At 39.1% G+C, this 18,602-nt stretch overlaps 1 protein-coding gene across 4 annotated transcripts in view; it reads right to left on the bottom strand.

Moving 5' to 3' along the window:
- The window catches only part of DYRK1A (dual specificity tyrosine phosphorylation regulated kinase 1A), a 157,151-nt gene that overhangs the window by 5,192 nt on the left and 133,357 nt on the right, over window positions 1-18,602 (bottom strand). For 3 of the 4 annotated variants that reach the window (XM_048493019.1, XM_048493021.1, XM_048493022.1), the window contains 8 exons: window positions 12,032-12,124; window positions 11,508-11,696; window positions 11,185-11,332; window positions 4,683-4,969; window positions 4,072-4,218; window positions 3,173-3,313; window positions 2,588-2,897; window positions 1,707-1,831 (listed from right to left, as the gene is read on the bottom strand). In XM_048493019.1, coding sequence (XP_048348976.1) covers window positions 1,707-1,831; window positions 2,588-2,897; window positions 3,173-3,313; window positions 4,072-4,218; window positions 4,683-4,969; window positions 11,185-11,332; window positions 11,508-11,696; window positions 12,032-12,124 — 1,440 coding nt within the window. The remainder of the gene's footprint in view (window positions 1-1,706; window positions 1,832-2,587; window positions 2,898-3,172; window positions 3,314-4,071; window positions 4,219-4,682; window positions 4,970-11,184; window positions 11,333-11,507; window positions 11,697-12,031; window positions 12,125-18,602) is intronic. The other variant, XM_048493020.1, reaches the window with a different exon arrangement.

Raw genomic sequence — 18,602 nt, 5'->3', positions numbered from 1 at the left:
AGAAAACCTTATTGTTATCTGATGGGCAGGACCTCTCAAACTGCACATTTAAGAAGGAACTTGGAGACCTCTTGTTCTAACTGAAGTGGTGTTTTACAGTTTGATGAAGCAGTGTGAGAGATAGCCTGGCAAGTCCTGAATTCTAACAAATAACAATGTTTTATCATAATAATCACCCAGGTGTTCTGGGTAATTATCAGCTACAGAAGAAAAAACATAATCTGCTGCCCAAGTTGGGTTCAGTCTGCAGTCATGTAAGCGATCTGTCCTTGAGAAGTTGTTCTGTAGATGACTGTGCTCCTTCTCTACTGGTATGATTATATTGGGGACATTTACCCTGCTGCTACATGGGAAAAAAGAAGCAATACTAGCCCTAGCACTGATATGGAGGGGGGCCAACTAGTATCTGTATGGACTATTATAGTGGTATTGCTGCCCATTCCATGGGCAAATGCCTCTGCTTAAAAGAGCCAGAGGCCTGTGGAGTAATATCCAGTTATTCTGCTACCAATTTACTCTTTCAAATCCTGTCTAACACTGCATCTGTCTGGTAATTAAAGAGATTCTTGCTCTCAAAGGGTAGATCTTCAGATTTTGCTCTTGTATCCATAGGAAAAGCTAGAGTGTTTCCAACAATCAGTGAAGACATTCGACATCAAGGTGCTATGCTATGGTGATGGGGTGGTGACGGGGCTCAGTGACAATGTGAAATTGGAAATCAACGTTGAGATGGTGCTGGTGTCCAACATGAAGGCAAGAATGCTGAGGTGAAGGTGGGCTTCAACCTTGTGGACAGCATCAAGGCAAGACTGACTGTTGTTGCGGAGGCAATTGAGAGGGCGACTAGCATTGAGGTGGGACATAATGAGACAAGGGAAAGCATCTTGTCTGATGCCATTTTGGAGCCTCAGCAATAGTCAACTTTTTCTCAGTCTTTTTGATAGGAGGCTCTGATGCGACACTCTGAACCAATATGGTGGGATCTGAGAGGGATTTTGACAGCTAGCACCAAAGGCACTGAAGGAGCACAGGCTCTTTTATGTGCCTTTTCCAATTTCATGGGAACCCCAAAGATTTTTCCCTTAGGGCCACCATTTACTGAAGGTCCTGTCCTGTCCTGTCTGGCCATTGGAATGAATAACCCACATGCCTGGCAATCACAGTGTTGCGACCGTCTCCCAGGCAAATTAAACAATTGGTGTGCTCCTCATTCTAAGCCATCTTTCAACTCATCCATAAAGTACCTCAGAAATCCTAGAAGCAGAAAATGAGTCCTCCCTCCAAGGTTGCAGAAAGAAAACTGAGGGAGAAGTACCCTCCCCCCCGACTGTTTAGGTGGGAAGAGCTCACAATGAAGGGGAGGGAGAATTTTCCAGAAGCTTTGCAAATATACTCTCCACAGTTGGCTTGTGCCCATGCATTCCCATGAGAGACTGCACAAAAGTCACAACGATGAAGAAGTGGTTTATTTAATACTGGAATGAAGAAATAAAGGGAACAATCCAGATACAACACATAGTGCCTTTGTGGGGGATTCTTGGGGATAGACAAAATCAGATTGCAAGCTAGATGTAACAGAGGGCCATCTATGCTTTAGAATATCAACCCCATATATAGGGAATACCATGGGTCAATAATGACCTGGTGCTTGCACAGGAAACTATCTTCTAATTCTTAATAATAGAGACATCTTTAGAAAAGTTTACCTGTGGACTGTGTGTTTCACAATCCATAGCCTGCACAGCAGCAGTGAAGTGTCCACCACTATGCCGATGCTGATGGGTAGGATCTGACCGTGCTCTTCCACTGTTGCTTGTCCCAGAAGAGCCACCTTTGGTTATTTTAAAAAGAAATAAGTATAAAAATTATCATTAGGAGGTTTTCCTAAGAAAGGAAAGCAAGACTATGGTAGATTCTGCATGGGCCCTGGCACCGGCCTGGGGCCGTTTGCACATGTGTGTGTGGACAGCTCCGGAAGTGCCTCTGCACAAGGCGTGGCACTTAAAAAAACCCTTATCTCCTCGTCCCTGCATAGCTCTGTCAGGACAAGAGGACACATCCCCGTGGCCCTGGCAACGGCCCAGGGGCCCTGGTAACAGCCCACGAGGCGTGGTGCTTAAAAAACCCTTATCTCCTCGTCCCTGCATAACTCTGTCAGGACAAGGGGCAACAGCCCAGGGGTGTGTCCCCTCGTCATGACGAAGCTATGCAGGGATGTAGAGGTAAGTTTTTTTTTTTAAGCGGCGCACTGGTGTCCATTTACTTGGCACCGGGTGGATGCGCTGTTTTTCAATAGCCTCGCTCATTTAGCGAGTCAAGAAAACACTGTTTGGAGGGGGAAAGAGCAGTACTGCAGCAGCAGTGGGAAGTTCCTCCTCTAAACGGTGTTTTTACTGGGCTGACAATAGTGATTTTGGCCTGTGCAGAATCTGCCTAAATTAAGAGAAGGAAAAGAAAACCAAGAAGGTAACTGATAGCCGGTTTTAAGCAGATTTGAGATTACAGGGATCCATTCTTTTAAATTAATTCAATCAATAAAGTGCTCTTAGGATGTTTCCAAAATAAAAAGATGATGATCAGAACATACCTGAGCTTGAAGATGTGCTAGAGGTGGTTCCTGATGATTGTGACTGCTCCATAGCAGGACTCGTAGATACACTGTTGCTTGTATTTGTACCTTCATCTGCTGTTTTCTTAAAGAAACTATGTTGTAGGGCATAGTAAGGTTGAATTCGGGTTTTCGGATCATAGTCAAGCATCCTTAAAATGAGGTCTTTGAACTTCAAGTAGTCAGCTACAGTATGACCCGATTCCCCAGCACGACGTCCCCCTGGTCCTCCTGTTTCAACTCCAAGTATATTATGAAGTTTACGAGTTCCAGGTGGTTTGTACTCCTGCTGGGAAATTAGAAGTTCCTTAAATGTAATGAAAGTATACAGCAGTTCATCACACCTCAATTCAACCGAAAAAAAGCTGTAAAACCATCAGTTTTCAAAACACCGTTGACATTGTTTTAAAAACTCTATACATCTTGCTGAAGATACTTAAAATGAATACAGCTATTACTGGAGATTGCATGGCTGTGCATCCTTTGTTGGAACTACCGGTAATGGTCATTTAAAGGAATGGGAGTTACAAAAAAAATTAGGACTGAAGATCAAGATAAACTTACCCTTTTCCCATCTTTGGTCTTCTTTAAGTTCCAAGTGCCATCTGGCATCTTCTCAAAGAACTTTCTTGCTTTTGGTGCTTGGTCAAGAATGTGTGCAGGTGCTACACCCAAAACCTCTACTATTTTATTCATTTGATCCACCTGTTCATATGAAAAAACAAAACAGCTGAATAGGCAAAAAGGCCCACAAAGCTTAAGTACTAGGCAACAAAGCATGAACTAAAATCTATGACTGATCGCAAAATCCAGTTAGATTAGATTTTGTAGTACAATTAACATCCTATTCCTTGAATTGTTCTTTGTAGCAAATTCTATACCATGATATCCTTTTTCCCCCAACCATTTTTCCCTTAGTGTCCTCCAAGACTAAACAATTCCTCCCATCTACTCTAAAGTTCTCCTCTACTGAAGTAATGACTATTGAATCAGTAATTGAGCGGCTGGAAACATAACGGTCAGAATGGCAGAAATCTCATCATCCCTACTAATATCAATCTATGTATATTGTGTTGAATTTAATTCACTTGGAGCTCTTCCAAAGCTTTTCCTCACTTTGAAATTCCTAGGTTTTTTGAGGGTGTGTGTGTGTCCTGTTCTACACATGTTGTGCTCCCCCAGTGGTCGATTAAATATCACACAGGTTGATGTCCAGCATAAAAAAACTACAGTTCAAATCTGATTGACCACTAGAGGGAACAAAACATGTGCAGAACAGGGGGAAAAACTCCAAAAGAAACAGGAACTTAGAAGAGGGGAAAATGAGAAGTGCAAAAGTGCATTTGGAACACAGAATGTCTTCCTCACAAGTGCAAAGCAAGGGCTACTTTGCATGTCACAAATGGCGTTAACCATATTCACTTTAATAACAATGCATTTCATCAGATTGTGGCATTACATACCTCATTTGCTCCACTGAACAGGGGTTCTCCAGTGTGCATTTCTACTAAGATACAACCAAGGGACCACATATCAATTGCAAGATCATAAGGCATTCCCAATAGCACCTCTGGTGATCTATAAAAACGACTCTGGATATACTGGTATATCTGCATTTTAAAAACAAAGATATTACTTGACTTGAAGCACATTTCTGCATCAGATTCTCAATGGTCTGCAACAGAAAATATATGTAAAAACACAATAAAATTGTTATTTTGCAATTTTAACAAAAATTACATGTTTTAATAAAATTATGACCATTACGCTATGACTATTTGAACCTGTTCAGTGTTAAAATTACAGCACCAACTTTATTATAAGTCATCATAACATTCTAATAGAAAATCAGATCCAAATGAATATGATTTCCATATTTTTAAGTCAGGCTTCCAAAATTACTCACAGAAACTCTGAAGAGCCCTTTTGTTGTAGGAAAGGAATTGTTTTAATCTGTTTTCCATATATATTTTAAATTCAAGAATTAACAAGAATGGAGTTACAGAAATATACTGATATTTATATCATTTTTCAAATTTCTCAGGATTAATGTGACTGCTTAATGAATACTCACCCTCTGTCCAAGTTGGCAAGAACTACCAAAATCAACTATCTTGATAGCGCTTCGTTTGGGATTACAAAGGAGAATATTCTCAGGTTTTAGGTCACAGTGAATGATGCTAAGTTCAGGAGTTGCAAGAAAAAGCAGTGCAGTGCACATCTGTTGTGCAAATTTTCGCGTCAGGTTCAGTGAAACCCCTCTGAAATTTGTGTTCCGCAGCAGGTCATAAAGGTTGTAGGAGAGCATTTCAAAAACTAAACAGAGATGGTTTCGGAACATAAAATGGCGCTTCAAATGCACTAAAAAAAAGTATTTTATAACAGTTAACAAATAGCATAGTGTACAGAAACATATTAATATGTTGCAAGTTTCCAAACTAAATTATTTACTAAACAAAAGAGCAGGCACTCAAGTAGTTCTTTGGTCTCTTGCACTATATTTCATAATGAATGTGTTATTCAGTGGTACCATTTACAGGGAACAGTATTAGTGGGCTGGATCAAATGATATACTGAACTCCCTACCTGCAGCTGGGAATGAGAACACACCTTTTTGCCCTCCACCCATCAGGTTCACGTCCTTTGACAACACCAGCTATCTATGTGTGAGTATAGCATTTCAAATGGCATCTGTGTGCAAAATTCAAAACACACAGGCCTAAATGATGCAGTTAAATGACTCACTGCACAATATAGGCAGGCCTAAGCAGGTCGGATTTTACACATATGTGACTTTTGAAATATTATACCCAGATACAGATGTCTTGGAGGCTTGACTGGTTTATCTAGTGGGTAGGAAGGGAATACACCCTCTTGTTCTCAGCTTCCATTCCACATAAGTGACAGATATAGTTGGCATATCATCTGCCCTAGTACACTGGTCAAGATTGTGGAGAACTAAGGTTTGCAAAAGCACTTTAAAAACTCTGCCAAACTTGCAAAGAAATGTAAGTAATCCATTTAAAACAAGCATATCTTGTTTCCTTACGACACAAGTTTTATCCAGATATCATTTTACAACAGTAACCTGCTTCAACAAACCCATAGTCCAAATGTGTAAAGAAAACAACAGACAGCTGCTTTTCACTAATGAGTATAAATGAGATTTTAAAATAAACATTGTTTTTCATAATTAACTAAAAGAACAAATACAGACGTTATTAACAAGATCGATATTAGCATGAGTAATATTCGAAACTTAAATGAGCCTTTGCAGTTTCCTGATACTTTACCAAAAACCCTGAATGATTAAATTAAATCTTTAAGTTTATATTAATTTTAATCAGCTGTTACCAATACATATTAACTAAGAAAATATTAATATAATTTAATTTTTCTAAGAGTCAGCATTAGACCTATATCTTTTTAATCTCTTGTTCAATCTCTTTATCAATATTAAAATAATAATAATGGACTTATTTTCTGAAATAATATGCAAAAACAACTTCCATTTCTCTTGGAATGCTTGATTTGGTCTTTTATTTACAAAGTTTGTTAATTTTGCTATTGTAGTGTTTTTCTTAGTTTATTTCCCCAACTGTAGGACATTATCCTGCTTTCCATTTAATTTTTTTAAAAACCCACTCTGGATACTATTGTCAAATACTGAAACAATTCTTTCAGCTTTCTTTTTTTAATTTTTTATTGTATAGTATAATTATGTAACATATACATATTATACTTTTAATCAGACTATAGATTTTTCCCTTTTTCTCCTTCCCCCCTCCCTTCTTCTTTTTCGTTTTTTCATGCAAGTAGCAGAAAATTCATTCTTCTTATTCTTTTCAATTCTTTCAGCTTTCTAGGGAGGTTCTTTCGTGGAATTCCAATAGCACTGTTTTGGTGTCCATTGCAAAGTCAATTTTCAGTATTTTCTGCATTTCTGAATGTATCTCTTTCCAGAATTTTCTCACCCTTCTGCCTGACCACCACATGTAATAAAATGTGGTAAAATTATACATCCACTTCTTTATATTCCCAGCAAATTTCTTTATAATTTTTATTCATTTTTTCAATGTCTTTTGCAGTGAGGTACCAATGAAAAAAATATCTTCTACCAATTTTCTTTTAAGATTTGGCAGGATGCAAATGAAGGAAATGATCCATCACTGCAGCAATCCTATATAGACCTAATCATTTATTAAATGAGGATTGCAAACATTTCACATTAATGGCAAAAAGATTTAAAAGATGTATAATGAAATTAATAATGAAGATCAGATTGGATTTGTTCTGAAGAGATATATGACAGATAATGTCCATATTATAATCAACACTACTGAGTTTGTTTTTAAAAAAGGAAGAAAGAAGTTTATTTTCTTGGATGCAAAGAAAGCATTTGATAATATAGTTTGGCTCTTTTTATTAAAGACACTAAAGAATCTGAAGTGTGGTTCAAGATTTTTAAATTGAACACAAAGTATAAATGCTAAATAACATACGAAAGTACTAACAACAGACTTACAAACTGAAAAATGAACTTGCCAGAGATGCTTTCCATCATCACTTTTTGCATGAATAAAATGGTATCGGAAGTATTAGCAATCAAGATCAGACAAGATTTGAGAATTAAGGAACTGAAGGTAGATGGAGAAGAGTTTAAAATGAAAAACTATGCAGATGATGTGGTACCAACAGTTACAAACCCACAATTGTCAGTGTGATATATAATGGAACAAATTCAAGAATTTAGAGTTTGGGGGGGTTATAAAATTAACCGAAAGAATACCAAGGTAATTCTAAAATTAGGATGCGATATAACATCAGACAGAATATTTTTTTAAGGAATTAACTTTATTGGACAGATTGATTCACCATTTAGAGATAATTATAAAATGACATGGAAGAAGATACAAGAATATTTGCAAGGACAGACTAAATTAAAAATTTCATGGTTGGGAAGAATCTGAAAGAATGGCAAAACCAGATAAAGAAATTTATTTGGAATGACAAAAAATCAAGGATCAGATTGAAAGTACTACAAGATGAGAATAAGAGAGTACTGCCTGGTGGTACCCAACATTAATTTGCACTGTCAAACAGCAGGGCTAGTCTGGATTGAGACTGGATCAAGAATCCAGACCAGAGACTAGTAAAGCTAGAAACAGAAGGAATACATAGTTGTTTATAGCCTGGAAAGGTAGAGAAGAAAAAACATGCATGTCAAAAGGATATCCATGTAATAAGAGATGGATTGTTGAGAATTCGAGGAAAATTATGAAGGAGAATTAGATCTCCAATATCCGCAGTAATGTAACCCATAGAAGCATATTATGACAAGAATGTAATGAAGAGCAATGATATCATAATTTATGAAGACATAATCAAAGATGAAGGAAATAAAATACAATGTATTTTTGACTAGCTTGAAGACTAAAAAGAGAAACGCAGTCAGCAAAAGGAACCATAAGAGAAATGACAGAATTTTAAAAAGAAATTACACAACAGAAAGATCATTTATTGGGATGGATATACAAACTTTTACTTAAATATGAGATAGAGACTGAACAAGGGAAGATGTGCAAGGTAAAATGCAAAATTTTGAGGAAGAAGTTTCTTTTCAGCAATTGAAATCCTTGTGGAGAAATTCTGATTTTTGTGAAATAAGGCAGAATGTAAATATTTCAACAAACTAATCATGAAGGCACCCAAAATATATTGAACATGAAATATATTGAACATGAACACAGAAGGGAGATTTCAAAAACAAAACAGCTAATGAGACCTTCCCAAGAATAGAACATAACTAAACAGGTTCTCCCCTAACAATTCTCCCTATGTGACAACATTATGACTGATTTTAAGGTCATATATCTCCATATTTTTTCATGTTCAGAATTAGATAAAATATTTACAATACAGGGTCATGTACTTATAGGGGATATTTTCTACATACTTGGGGGACCCTTCTGCGTTTACAGAAAAATATGAAAGGTAAAATAATTTCCCCAAAAGCTTGCAAGATCAGTCAGCCCTACGGGACTGCCTAGTCCTGGATACAAGCAACTCTTGCCCATCTGAAGCTTGGAAGAAAGCAACAGAGAAAGTAGTAGGTGGTGTAGGGGGAGAGGAAAGGCTATTAAGACACAGGAAGCAAGGAGCAAGGTAGAATTCCTCCCCCCATACCCGCATTTCACAGGACTATGGTTTGTACCTAACAAATTCCAACTGAAATATTCTGCTGTGAAGTGGAAAACTGATTAGGTTAAATCAACAAAACTAACACAGCAACTTTAAAAACTGGATAGATGCAATCCCTAGGGCAGTGATGTCCATATTCCAGACACTTAAAGGCAATTAATAGAAAGCCCAACACTGCTTTGGGCCTGTCCAATGACACTGAATGACACTGCATTTGCTTTCAGGCAACATATTTTATCTCATGGCAAAGCAATGGTATCTCATTCTAGGGCTCAGAAAAATTACAGGAGTAATTTCACAAATTTGAAGATTTTATTTATTTTTCTAAATTTTACTAAAACATTCCACAGTGAACAAAAAAACACAAAGAAAACATTTAAACTACCTCATCTTTGTTTACAGTAGTAAAAACCCAGCTCATATTTGCTCTGCGCCCAAATACACAAATCATATTATGTGGCGGACATGCCAGAAAATAATCTCTCTCATTGGAGGAGTCTATGCTGTTGGAAAATATCTCTTTTTTACACCTTCTTGAGCATTTGGCAATTGCTGTACTGTCCAGTTTTTTTTTTAGCAATCTTCCATTTTGCTGCCAAAAGTATATGCTAAATTAGCTTTTTGGGTGATATATTACCAGTATATTTGGTCTGCCAAGAATATAAAAAATATTGTCACACTACAGTTCAATTTCCTCAGTGATAGCACACAAAGGCAGTGTACCTAATTCTGAATTTAAATAAAGCAAAGTTTTAATTGTAGATAAAGAGTAAAAGAATTTACATAAAGCCAAGCATCACTAGCCTCCAAAACATATATAAGCACAACCTGTTCAAAAGTGATACTAGAAGAGAAGCACGCAGACTACAGGAGGATGAACAGTTAAAAAAAAACCTCCTGCACTAACATGGCATTCATACTGCTGAAATACCAGCTGTTTTTGAAGAGGGACTGCAAATCAAGATAAACTGTATAGTCATTATATTTTACCTCTAAAGCAGAGATGAGCTGGTTGAACTAGACAGAGAATAAAATAAGGTTGATGTAGAGGTGGGTGCCCACCTTTCATTACCTGCTCTGCCTGAAGTGATAACATATTTAAAGAGCAATCCTGAGGAAAGTTACTCCAGTCTAAGTCCATTCATTTCAATGGGCTTAAACTGGAGTAACTCTCCTCAGTACTGGACTGTTAAAAGTGATGATGCAAGAACACCAACAAGGAAATATACCTCTAATGGAAACACAAACATACCAAGCTACCTCTCACAAGGAAATTTTATTAGAATAAGCAAGCACACACATGGACTTGACAATGTAAGAAAATCCCTACTAGACCAGATGAATGTAGTTCAGCATCTTATTTATTTATTTATTTATTTATTTATAATTTATTTATTTATTTATTATTTAAACTTTTATACCGCCCCATCCCCAAGGGGCTCTGATCTTGTTTCACAGTGACCAGCCAGTGGCCCAGGAGGACCAAGAAACCAGACACAGATACCAAGGCCCTCCTCTAATGTTGCTTCCTAGTTCTGGGTTCCAGAGGTTTACTGCTTCTGAACATGGACAATTTGCTGAACAGCTAGAGATTACAAAGCTGTCAAAGTCTCCACTGATGGAGTTAGATCCGTGTAAGAGTTAGCATAAAAAAATTATGGATTCATCCACAATTTCCCCCCAATTAACTGCTACAATTCTCTGAAGCACACCTGCCTTGAATTATTAAAAGCAATAAGAACTATTTTACAGATTTTCTATCTACAGACTGTCTTTCCAAATATAGCAGGAAAAAAATCCTGGTCAAATACATAAGGAAACAAAAGTCCAGAAAATGAATAGGTTTTCCTCGCTCAGATACAAAGTGTAAAGAGGTGACATGATAGCCATGTTTAAATATTTGAATGGATGTCATGTTAAAGATGGAGCAAGCTTGTTTTCTGATGCTCTAGAGACTAGGACCAGGAGTAATGGATTCAAAATACAGGAAAAGAGATTCCACCTAAACATTAGGAAGAACTTCCTGATGGTAAGAACTGTTTGACAGTGGAATATGCTGCCTCGGAGTGTGGTGGAGTGTCCTTCTTTGGAGATTGGATGGCCACCTGTCAAGGGTGCTTTGACTGTGTATTCCTGCATGGCAGGGGATTGGACTTGATGGCCCTTGTGGTCTCTTTCAACTCTATGATTCTATGATATTAATATTGTTAAAGTAGTTTATTATTGAAGAACTGAACCCAACTACTGTTTTTAGAAAGAGAAAAATACAATTAATTAACATTATGATAAACAGGCAACACATTTATAAAAAAGGTGATTTCCTGCCAGCAAATTCTTCATATTTAACACTGAATCAAAAGAAAAAAAATTAATACCTATATAATATTTCATTTCTGTGTCATGTTTGTTCATAAGCTCAAGAAGTCTCACTTCAATCTGGGCTTGATTTAGGAAAGCCTTCTTGTTCTTTATAATTTTAATAGCCACCCACTCCTGTTCCACACGATCATACGCTTTTACAACCTGTACAGTAAAAAAGCATACAAATAAAAATATTTCACACATGCCTAAGTTAAAATCTAAATACACAAAAATACTTCTTAAAGAAAAGAAACTGAGAGGTGTTCTCTGAACCAAATGTGTTGTTTCTTTGTGTTGAATATAAGTAATGATGGTTTTTCAACTTGTAATCCATTACCTGTCCAAATGACCCTTTCCCTATCAGAGAATCAATTTCATAACGATCCATCCACTTTTCCCCATTTTTCACAATGTAGTCATAGTTATCATCATCATATCCGTCGTTGTAAACCTTTCGCTCCTTTTTGTGACTAGAATCATCTCCTTGACCCTGTTGGTGTCGCCGCTTCTTTTTTGCATAGTAAACCTAAGAAACATAATTACAGTTCAAAGCCAATGTGAAACAGCTACAATGTAGGCAGATATGTTTACTTATTCTCCCACCAATATTTTTTTTGTTTTACATCATTTTTCTTTCACCCAATTGAAGATCATACAGAAGGAAAAAAACTTTGCCATGGAAAAGTAGCGGACATAAAATACTACTGAATTCACATAATGAAACTGAATGTATCTGCTAGAAAGATAATTCAAATTAAACAGGCAAAGTCAGATTCCAGGCATCATAAAAGCTTGCAGGAAAAATAAAAAACAATGCAAAAATCATTTATGTGTTCATAAACAAATGGATTAAGACTTTACCTCATTAATATGTTTGTATGTTTTGATCAAATCCACAGACAGTTTCCTCAAAGGAGCAGTTGCTGGATCACGGAAAGTTTGGGGCATCCGCCTCTGCGAAAAAAGCCAATATCAGACACTATTTTAAACAGGCCTCATGTAATTTTCCCCCCTGAAAATATGGACCAGTTTATACATCCACCAGTATCAGGCAATTTTTCCTGGACTATACCACTTCAGATAACATGGAGGATAATCTATGGCTAAATATTCTGCTTCCTTCAAAATATTTTACAAATATATCTGTCTTAAAATAATTTTTCAGTATACTTCTCAACCAGTTTATTGAGTACTTGTATTCAGCATGTCGGAGCTCAAAAGCAACAAACATTCTTTCCTTTAGCAAGCAAGCTATCAAAGCTCAGCATCAGACCCATTTTGTTTTACATTTGCTTGGCTAATAAGGATGACAAGAATTACAAAATTCTGTTAAGTGCTATCTCAGTTGTTTCTATGTAAACTCATTGAAGACCTATACCAATGCCATACTTTTCAGTAGCTTTGGAGCCACATGTGGATCTTTGGCATGCTTCCTGAGGCTCCTCTGGGCACTGTTCCCCATTGTGATGCAGGCCTCAGGTTCCAAGAAGATGGGCAAGGCCAATGCCTCCTAAAGCTTGTATTTGGCAGATCATTCCCACCTTAAGACAGCCGTTGCTGAAAGTACCAGAAAACTAGTAACCTGCAAGCCTTTAGCTGAAAGCCCCATGCTAAGAATCAAAATAAAGGCCAGGCCCATCTTCTCCAGCAATCTTCCAAGATTTTCTGCAGCCTCTGCACTCTTATCCCAGAGCAGTGGGTGGCTATCAGAAGGCAGGGAAGACAAAATGAAACTACCATGGCAGCCATTCAGGAAAGGAGCAAGCTGGCCACAATAGGTGATGGTTGTGATTTATTAGCCTTTCTCCATGACCAGCTATCTCTTTCTCTGATCTGAGTTGCTGTGCCTCAAGATCAAGAGGGAGGGAGATGGCTGAAAGGAAAGAAGAGGGTACACAGGCTTCCTACTGTAGAAAGAGAGATTTCATAGTGCTATTGGCTAGCTTATAACTAACAATGTGAAAGTCAGGGAGGAGGGGGAACCAGACTTTTCGGGGGGGGGGGGAACTATTGTTATCTGTTTTTTTCACTCAAGAACTTTTTTTGCAATTTTTCCAATGAAATAATTAAGAAATTTTGGGAAGCAATGCAAAAACATTCCCTTGAAATATTTCCTCTTTCAAAATGTACAAAATGATTTTAAGGCATTTTTTTCACAACTAGAAGTCTGAGGAGCTCTTTTCCTGTAGAAAACCTGAAAAAATTGGGATCATTTTAAAAAACCTTGTATGAAACATGCTTTCTTTCAGAATAGGTAACATGTTTCTTTCATGCTCAAAATATAAAATGAAAAGATCTGAGGGAGATTTGAGGGGAACACTAAAATAATATTTTTGTCAATTTGGAATGAATGAAATGAAAGATAGGGTTTACTCAATATGTATACTATGACTTTTTATGTATGATGGTGTCCTGTTGCCTCTTTTATGTATGATGGTGTCCTGTTGCTGTGGGGACAAAATCTCAGAGCTCCAAGGCTTTTTCTTGCCTCTCCCCATTAGGGGATCAAGCCAGGAGCACTGGCCATGCTATCCCAATGTCCTTCCACTGAGCCATGCTTGTGTATGCCTGGCCTCCTGTGGCTGGGGGTGATGTTAAGGATGGGGTGGAGTGCCCAGTGTCTGCTGGCAAGACTCTGTTGAACCTACCCTCTGAGCATAGCAGTTCGGATGATGGTCTGGGGTGTGGGAACTGTGGGTCCATGTGTGATGTGTGGCTTGGAGCATGGGTGACTTGTATATGGGCAGCTCTTCTGCATTCATTAAGCACTTGTTGAAGAAGGGACTAAGTTCCCCTGTCCGCTGTAAAGAAGCCCTTTCCCCATGCTTGAACCATGCGTCTGTGTTGGGGTTGTGCTCTGTTGGGCCTTCCCACCCTGTCTGCTTATTTTCTGTGGTGAGATAGGAGTGGTTTCAAGAGGCAGTGGCCAGATTGGCAAGTGGTGATAGGGTTGCACAGGTGTGAGCTACACAGCTACCATTGTCATATTGGTTGATGTACTTACTCTAGCATGTTTGCTATGTGTTCTGTGTTTTGTGGAGGGGCATGGGTTGTTACTTCCCTGTGCAGAATCTCCATTAAAAAACAGACCAGTGGCTCCGCTTTTGCATTGATCGCCAGCTGTCCTGGTGGCCCTTAGGGCTGCGCATATAAATATGTGCTAATACCTATTGTCAATGTATGACAGTGTTTCTGTCCACATTTTTCTACTATCAGCATTTAGTTTTTTCCTGCCTCTCAGATGGAAGAAATGAAGATATATGTGCTATGGCAAAATGCATTATAACAGTTTGCAACTCTTTTCAAGTAACATATATCTGTAACAATTTTTTCTCAAAAATGAAGATATTTAAACTTCTAAATTCCATAAATAAATAATGTATTTTATATAGTTACATGAGTAGAGGTTTAGGAGAGTTAAAGTAGTAAATATTGAATATTCTGCAATTCTCCCCCAAATATCCATTTATTCCTGGGGTGGGGGGGGACTAAGTCCACTCCCCACCCCTGGGCCACAGCTTCAGAATTTTTGGAAATTTTAAATTTATAGTACACAATAAGGTTTCTTTCTTTCTTAGGAGATTTATATATCAGCCTTTTCTCCAGGTATTCCAGGACCCAATGCAATATAAAAACAGTGAAAGGCAGTTTTATTAAAACTGTGGAGGGAATCCTGTATCCAAGAGGGTTTTCCTGGAGCTCGAGGTTCTCCTGAATTCATGGCTGGATGGAGTGAGTGGCTGGATATACAGATTAGCAAAGAGACAGACAGACAGACAGACAGACAGACAGACAGACAGACAGACAGACAGACAGACCTGAACAATCTAAAACCATCTATTATGCCATACAACACTTTAAAAAGAGACATATGCAGTTAACAACCAAGAAAACCCAATACTGCAGTTTAAGATGAATAAGTTAAGTGAGGGGAAAATGGAGGCGGGGGAGGGGGGCTTTAATGGTGGTGGGCTGAAGCAAGCCTGAAAAATATAGCATTTTGGGGGGATTTGCTTATCTGACTCAGTTTAATTGCCACCTTTTTTTCAGGTTTATTTTCCATTTTGGTTTACCTGAACACACAGCCTGAATACACAGCACACTTGTGAATTTGGCATGATGCCCAGAGTAAAGAGATCCATTAGTTTATATACCCTTTTGAGCAATGGGTAGAGAGTGTATATGGCCCATGAACATTCTGTCTAAACCCATTGCCCTATCTCAAAGAATGTCAGGACCTGGAGAATCTCTCCTGGGTCTTTAAGGATAGTACAAATTAGCTCTGGGACATCTGAAATATCTTAACCAAAGGGCAATATCAGTAACATTCTTGCAACTCACAGTATTTGCGCAAAGGATTATGGGAAGGAGAACCAAAGATGAAAATCCAAAGGGAGACAAAAAGATCTGGTTTCAAAGCAGTAAATCCCCACAACAAAAATAAACATTAAAACAACACATTAAAAACCAAATCTAAAAACAACAGGTCCAATCAACAATCCCTTTACCCAGGCTCAAGATGCCCCCAAGGTTCTCTAGTACAGCTGGGTTTTTTATATATCTTTGCTGGAAAGCCATGAGCAGAGGAGCACCCCTGACTATTCTGTAGGGCTGTGCCAGAGGTATGGGACAGCAACTGAAAAAGCTCAAGTCTGAACCATGGCAGAACATGCTTTAGACATCAGAGGAACTGAGAATAGATCTTGGTAGGAAAACCAGGGCTGCTGCAAAAGGAACATACAGAGAGAGAGAGTTCTTCAATTATGTGTGACCCATGTCAGGAAAAGCTCCAGGCACTAACAACCAGCCAGCAGAAGCGTACCAGGGGTAAATGGCGCCCGGAGACAAATTGTCTCCAGGATGCCCCCCCAGGCTCTGCCCCCCACCCCCTAGCTCCACCCCTTGATGCCCCCAGGCTCCACCCCCACTGCCTTCAACCCCACCCATGTCACCATGGACATGGGCAAGGTCAAGGGTGCCCACCTCCCCCCCCCTCAGACTCCCCCTGCCGGTTAGGTTCCCAGCCAGCAACCTGCAGTCTCTTCTGACCTCCCCTCCAGGCAGGCCAGAAGAGATGGAAGTCCCAGCCTCAGAGACCTTCTTTTATAAGCACTGAGGCCAGCGAGTGGGGCTTGGGGAGGAAGGGGTGGGACTTCCTGCTCCCCAAGCCCCACCTTCAGCCTCAGTGCTTATAAAAGAAAGTCTCCGAGGCGGGAGTGCAGTCTCTTCTGGCCTCCCTGGAGGGGAGGTCAGAAGAGACTGCAGGGTGCTGGCTGGGAGGCCAGCAGGAAGGGAGGGGGGAGTCCAGGGTAGGGTTGAGGGCGGGGTTGAGGGCATTTGGAGGCAGCAGGGTTGCCTCCCTGGTTGAGGCACGCGAAAACGACGAGACAGCAGGACTTCCTGGTCACGTGGGGGCTGACTTTGCGCCCCCCACGTGACCAGAAGAATGGCGCCCAGGGTACCCCTTGTCCCTAGGCAGATACATCACTGCCAGCCAGTGAAGGGACTGCACAAAAGGCACAACATGGTCTCACTGGCAGTCACAAATAACAGATGCGCTTCTGTAGTTTGCACCTATTTCAGCTTTTGGATTGTCTTTAATGCCAGCCCTATATGCAACATGCTACAGTAACGTAACTTCAAGGTGTTACATTAGCAAAATTACTGCAGCCAATAATATGTAAACTGGGAGCCAACTGGAGACCTGGAGCCAACAAGAATCCTAAACTCTTAACAGTCTTCCAATGAAAGCTGAACACCTTTAATGGCAGGAGGAACAATCCTTTTAAAAGCAGTAACCCTTTCACATCCATTTCATCTGGATTCAGCTTCACTCTGTCCTTCCACAGACACTTGACCACTTTATTCAGACACTGGACCAGGCCAGAGACAGTAGCTTATTCAGAATAATACATTGATAACAACCTACTCTGTGCACTGTGTACGATTTCATTAATAAACCTTACATAGATATTAAAAACACAGAGCTTTGTTTTCTTGTTTTTTTTAATTGTAACATCCTGCCCCGCCCCCCGCCCCCCAATCAGCTTCCAAGAGGAGCTAAAGGTGAGCTCAGTCAAAAAATATAGTGACAGAGGTTTTAGGGGGAATTTGCTACCCAACTATTGAGAGTGGTTCTCTGGGCTTTTAAAAAACTGATATCATAGTAAACTGGTAGAAATGAGCAAGTTCCTACGAAAAAGTTTTTTGTTTTGTTTTCTGCCTCTTTCCCGTGGAGAATATGGACAGTTAAACCAGCAGTGAACTTGCATTTCTGTATGGGGCATGTGTATTTATTTGGCCAGCAGATGGCGCATAACACCCATAAAATATATTTTCTGAAAACTTTTCCTGACTAAAAGTATACTCACTGACCAAAGAACTCAAGAAATAAACTGGCAGAGTCTTGCTCACCAAGCCACCTTAGAATCAACTAACACTTGAATATTATCCTGAAATTTTCCAATTGCAGATCACATTGATGTTATCAATATGAGACTAGATTTGTGCTCTACAGCTTCTTCAGAAAGATGGGAAAACAAAGCAGATGATATAAATACATAATTTTGGAAACAGACAGACTGGCTGGAGTCAATTTCAAATAAGCTGTTCCATATTTTTTATATTTTCAAAATATTGTACATTGCTTGACAGAACCTCGACACTGAAGAAAGTATCTTTAATTGTACTTATAAAGCTGTCTTAACAATACTTCTAGTCAAGATTGTTGATATAATGGACACTTTCTAGTCTGAGAGCTGAACCACAAAGAAGGTGGCGCAGTAAAGCCATGGGCGTGATTCAATCTTGGAGACCACCTTCACTGGACTAATTGGAAAAGTAATAAGACGCTATTATTAGCTGTAATACAAAAATATTATTCCTGCTCCTACAACAATAATCATAATGGATTAAAGGATGGGGGAAAACAGAAGAGTCCGATGTATAAAATAATACGTCTAGTCTTCTTGTATATTCTAAGCATCTCTCATATTATTAGAATGATCTTCCCTATATTTGGGGGGGGGGGGGGAGAAGGGAAGAGATGAGTTTTCGGGTAGATGTATTGCTTCATATTATGTAACTGTACTCTGACAATCAGAAGTAAGCTACAAGCTCACATTCTTTCCTGCACCTCCTCTGGAGTGTAAATTGCAACCATTTCCTTAACCATGACAATGTCAATGACAAGCAGTCCCTAAGATTAATAATAACCACACCAAACATAGAAGCAACAAAGACAGGAAGCAACATAGAATATCTCACAACAAGAACAAATCAACTATACTAACCTCAAACTGGATGCTAACGATGACGAGGGAGGGCCAAGATGTTGTCCTAGCCTACCAGGAGAAGGCCCCATCATGGTGAGTATCCAATGCACCATTCTCCTGGAGGCGGAGGACATCTTGCTGGGACCTCCCACAGCAGA

The sequence above is a fragment of the Sphaerodactylus townsendi genome, linkage group LG04 (assembly GCF_021028975.2).
Source record: "Sphaerodactylus townsendi isolate TG3544 linkage group LG04, MPM_Stown_v2.3, whole genome shotgun sequence".
Classification (NCBI taxonomy): domain Eukaryota; kingdom Metazoa; phylum Chordata; class Lepidosauria; order Squamata; family Sphaerodactylidae; genus Sphaerodactylus; species Sphaerodactylus townsendi.
This window is presented reverse-complemented; position numbering and strand designations above follow the sequence as displayed.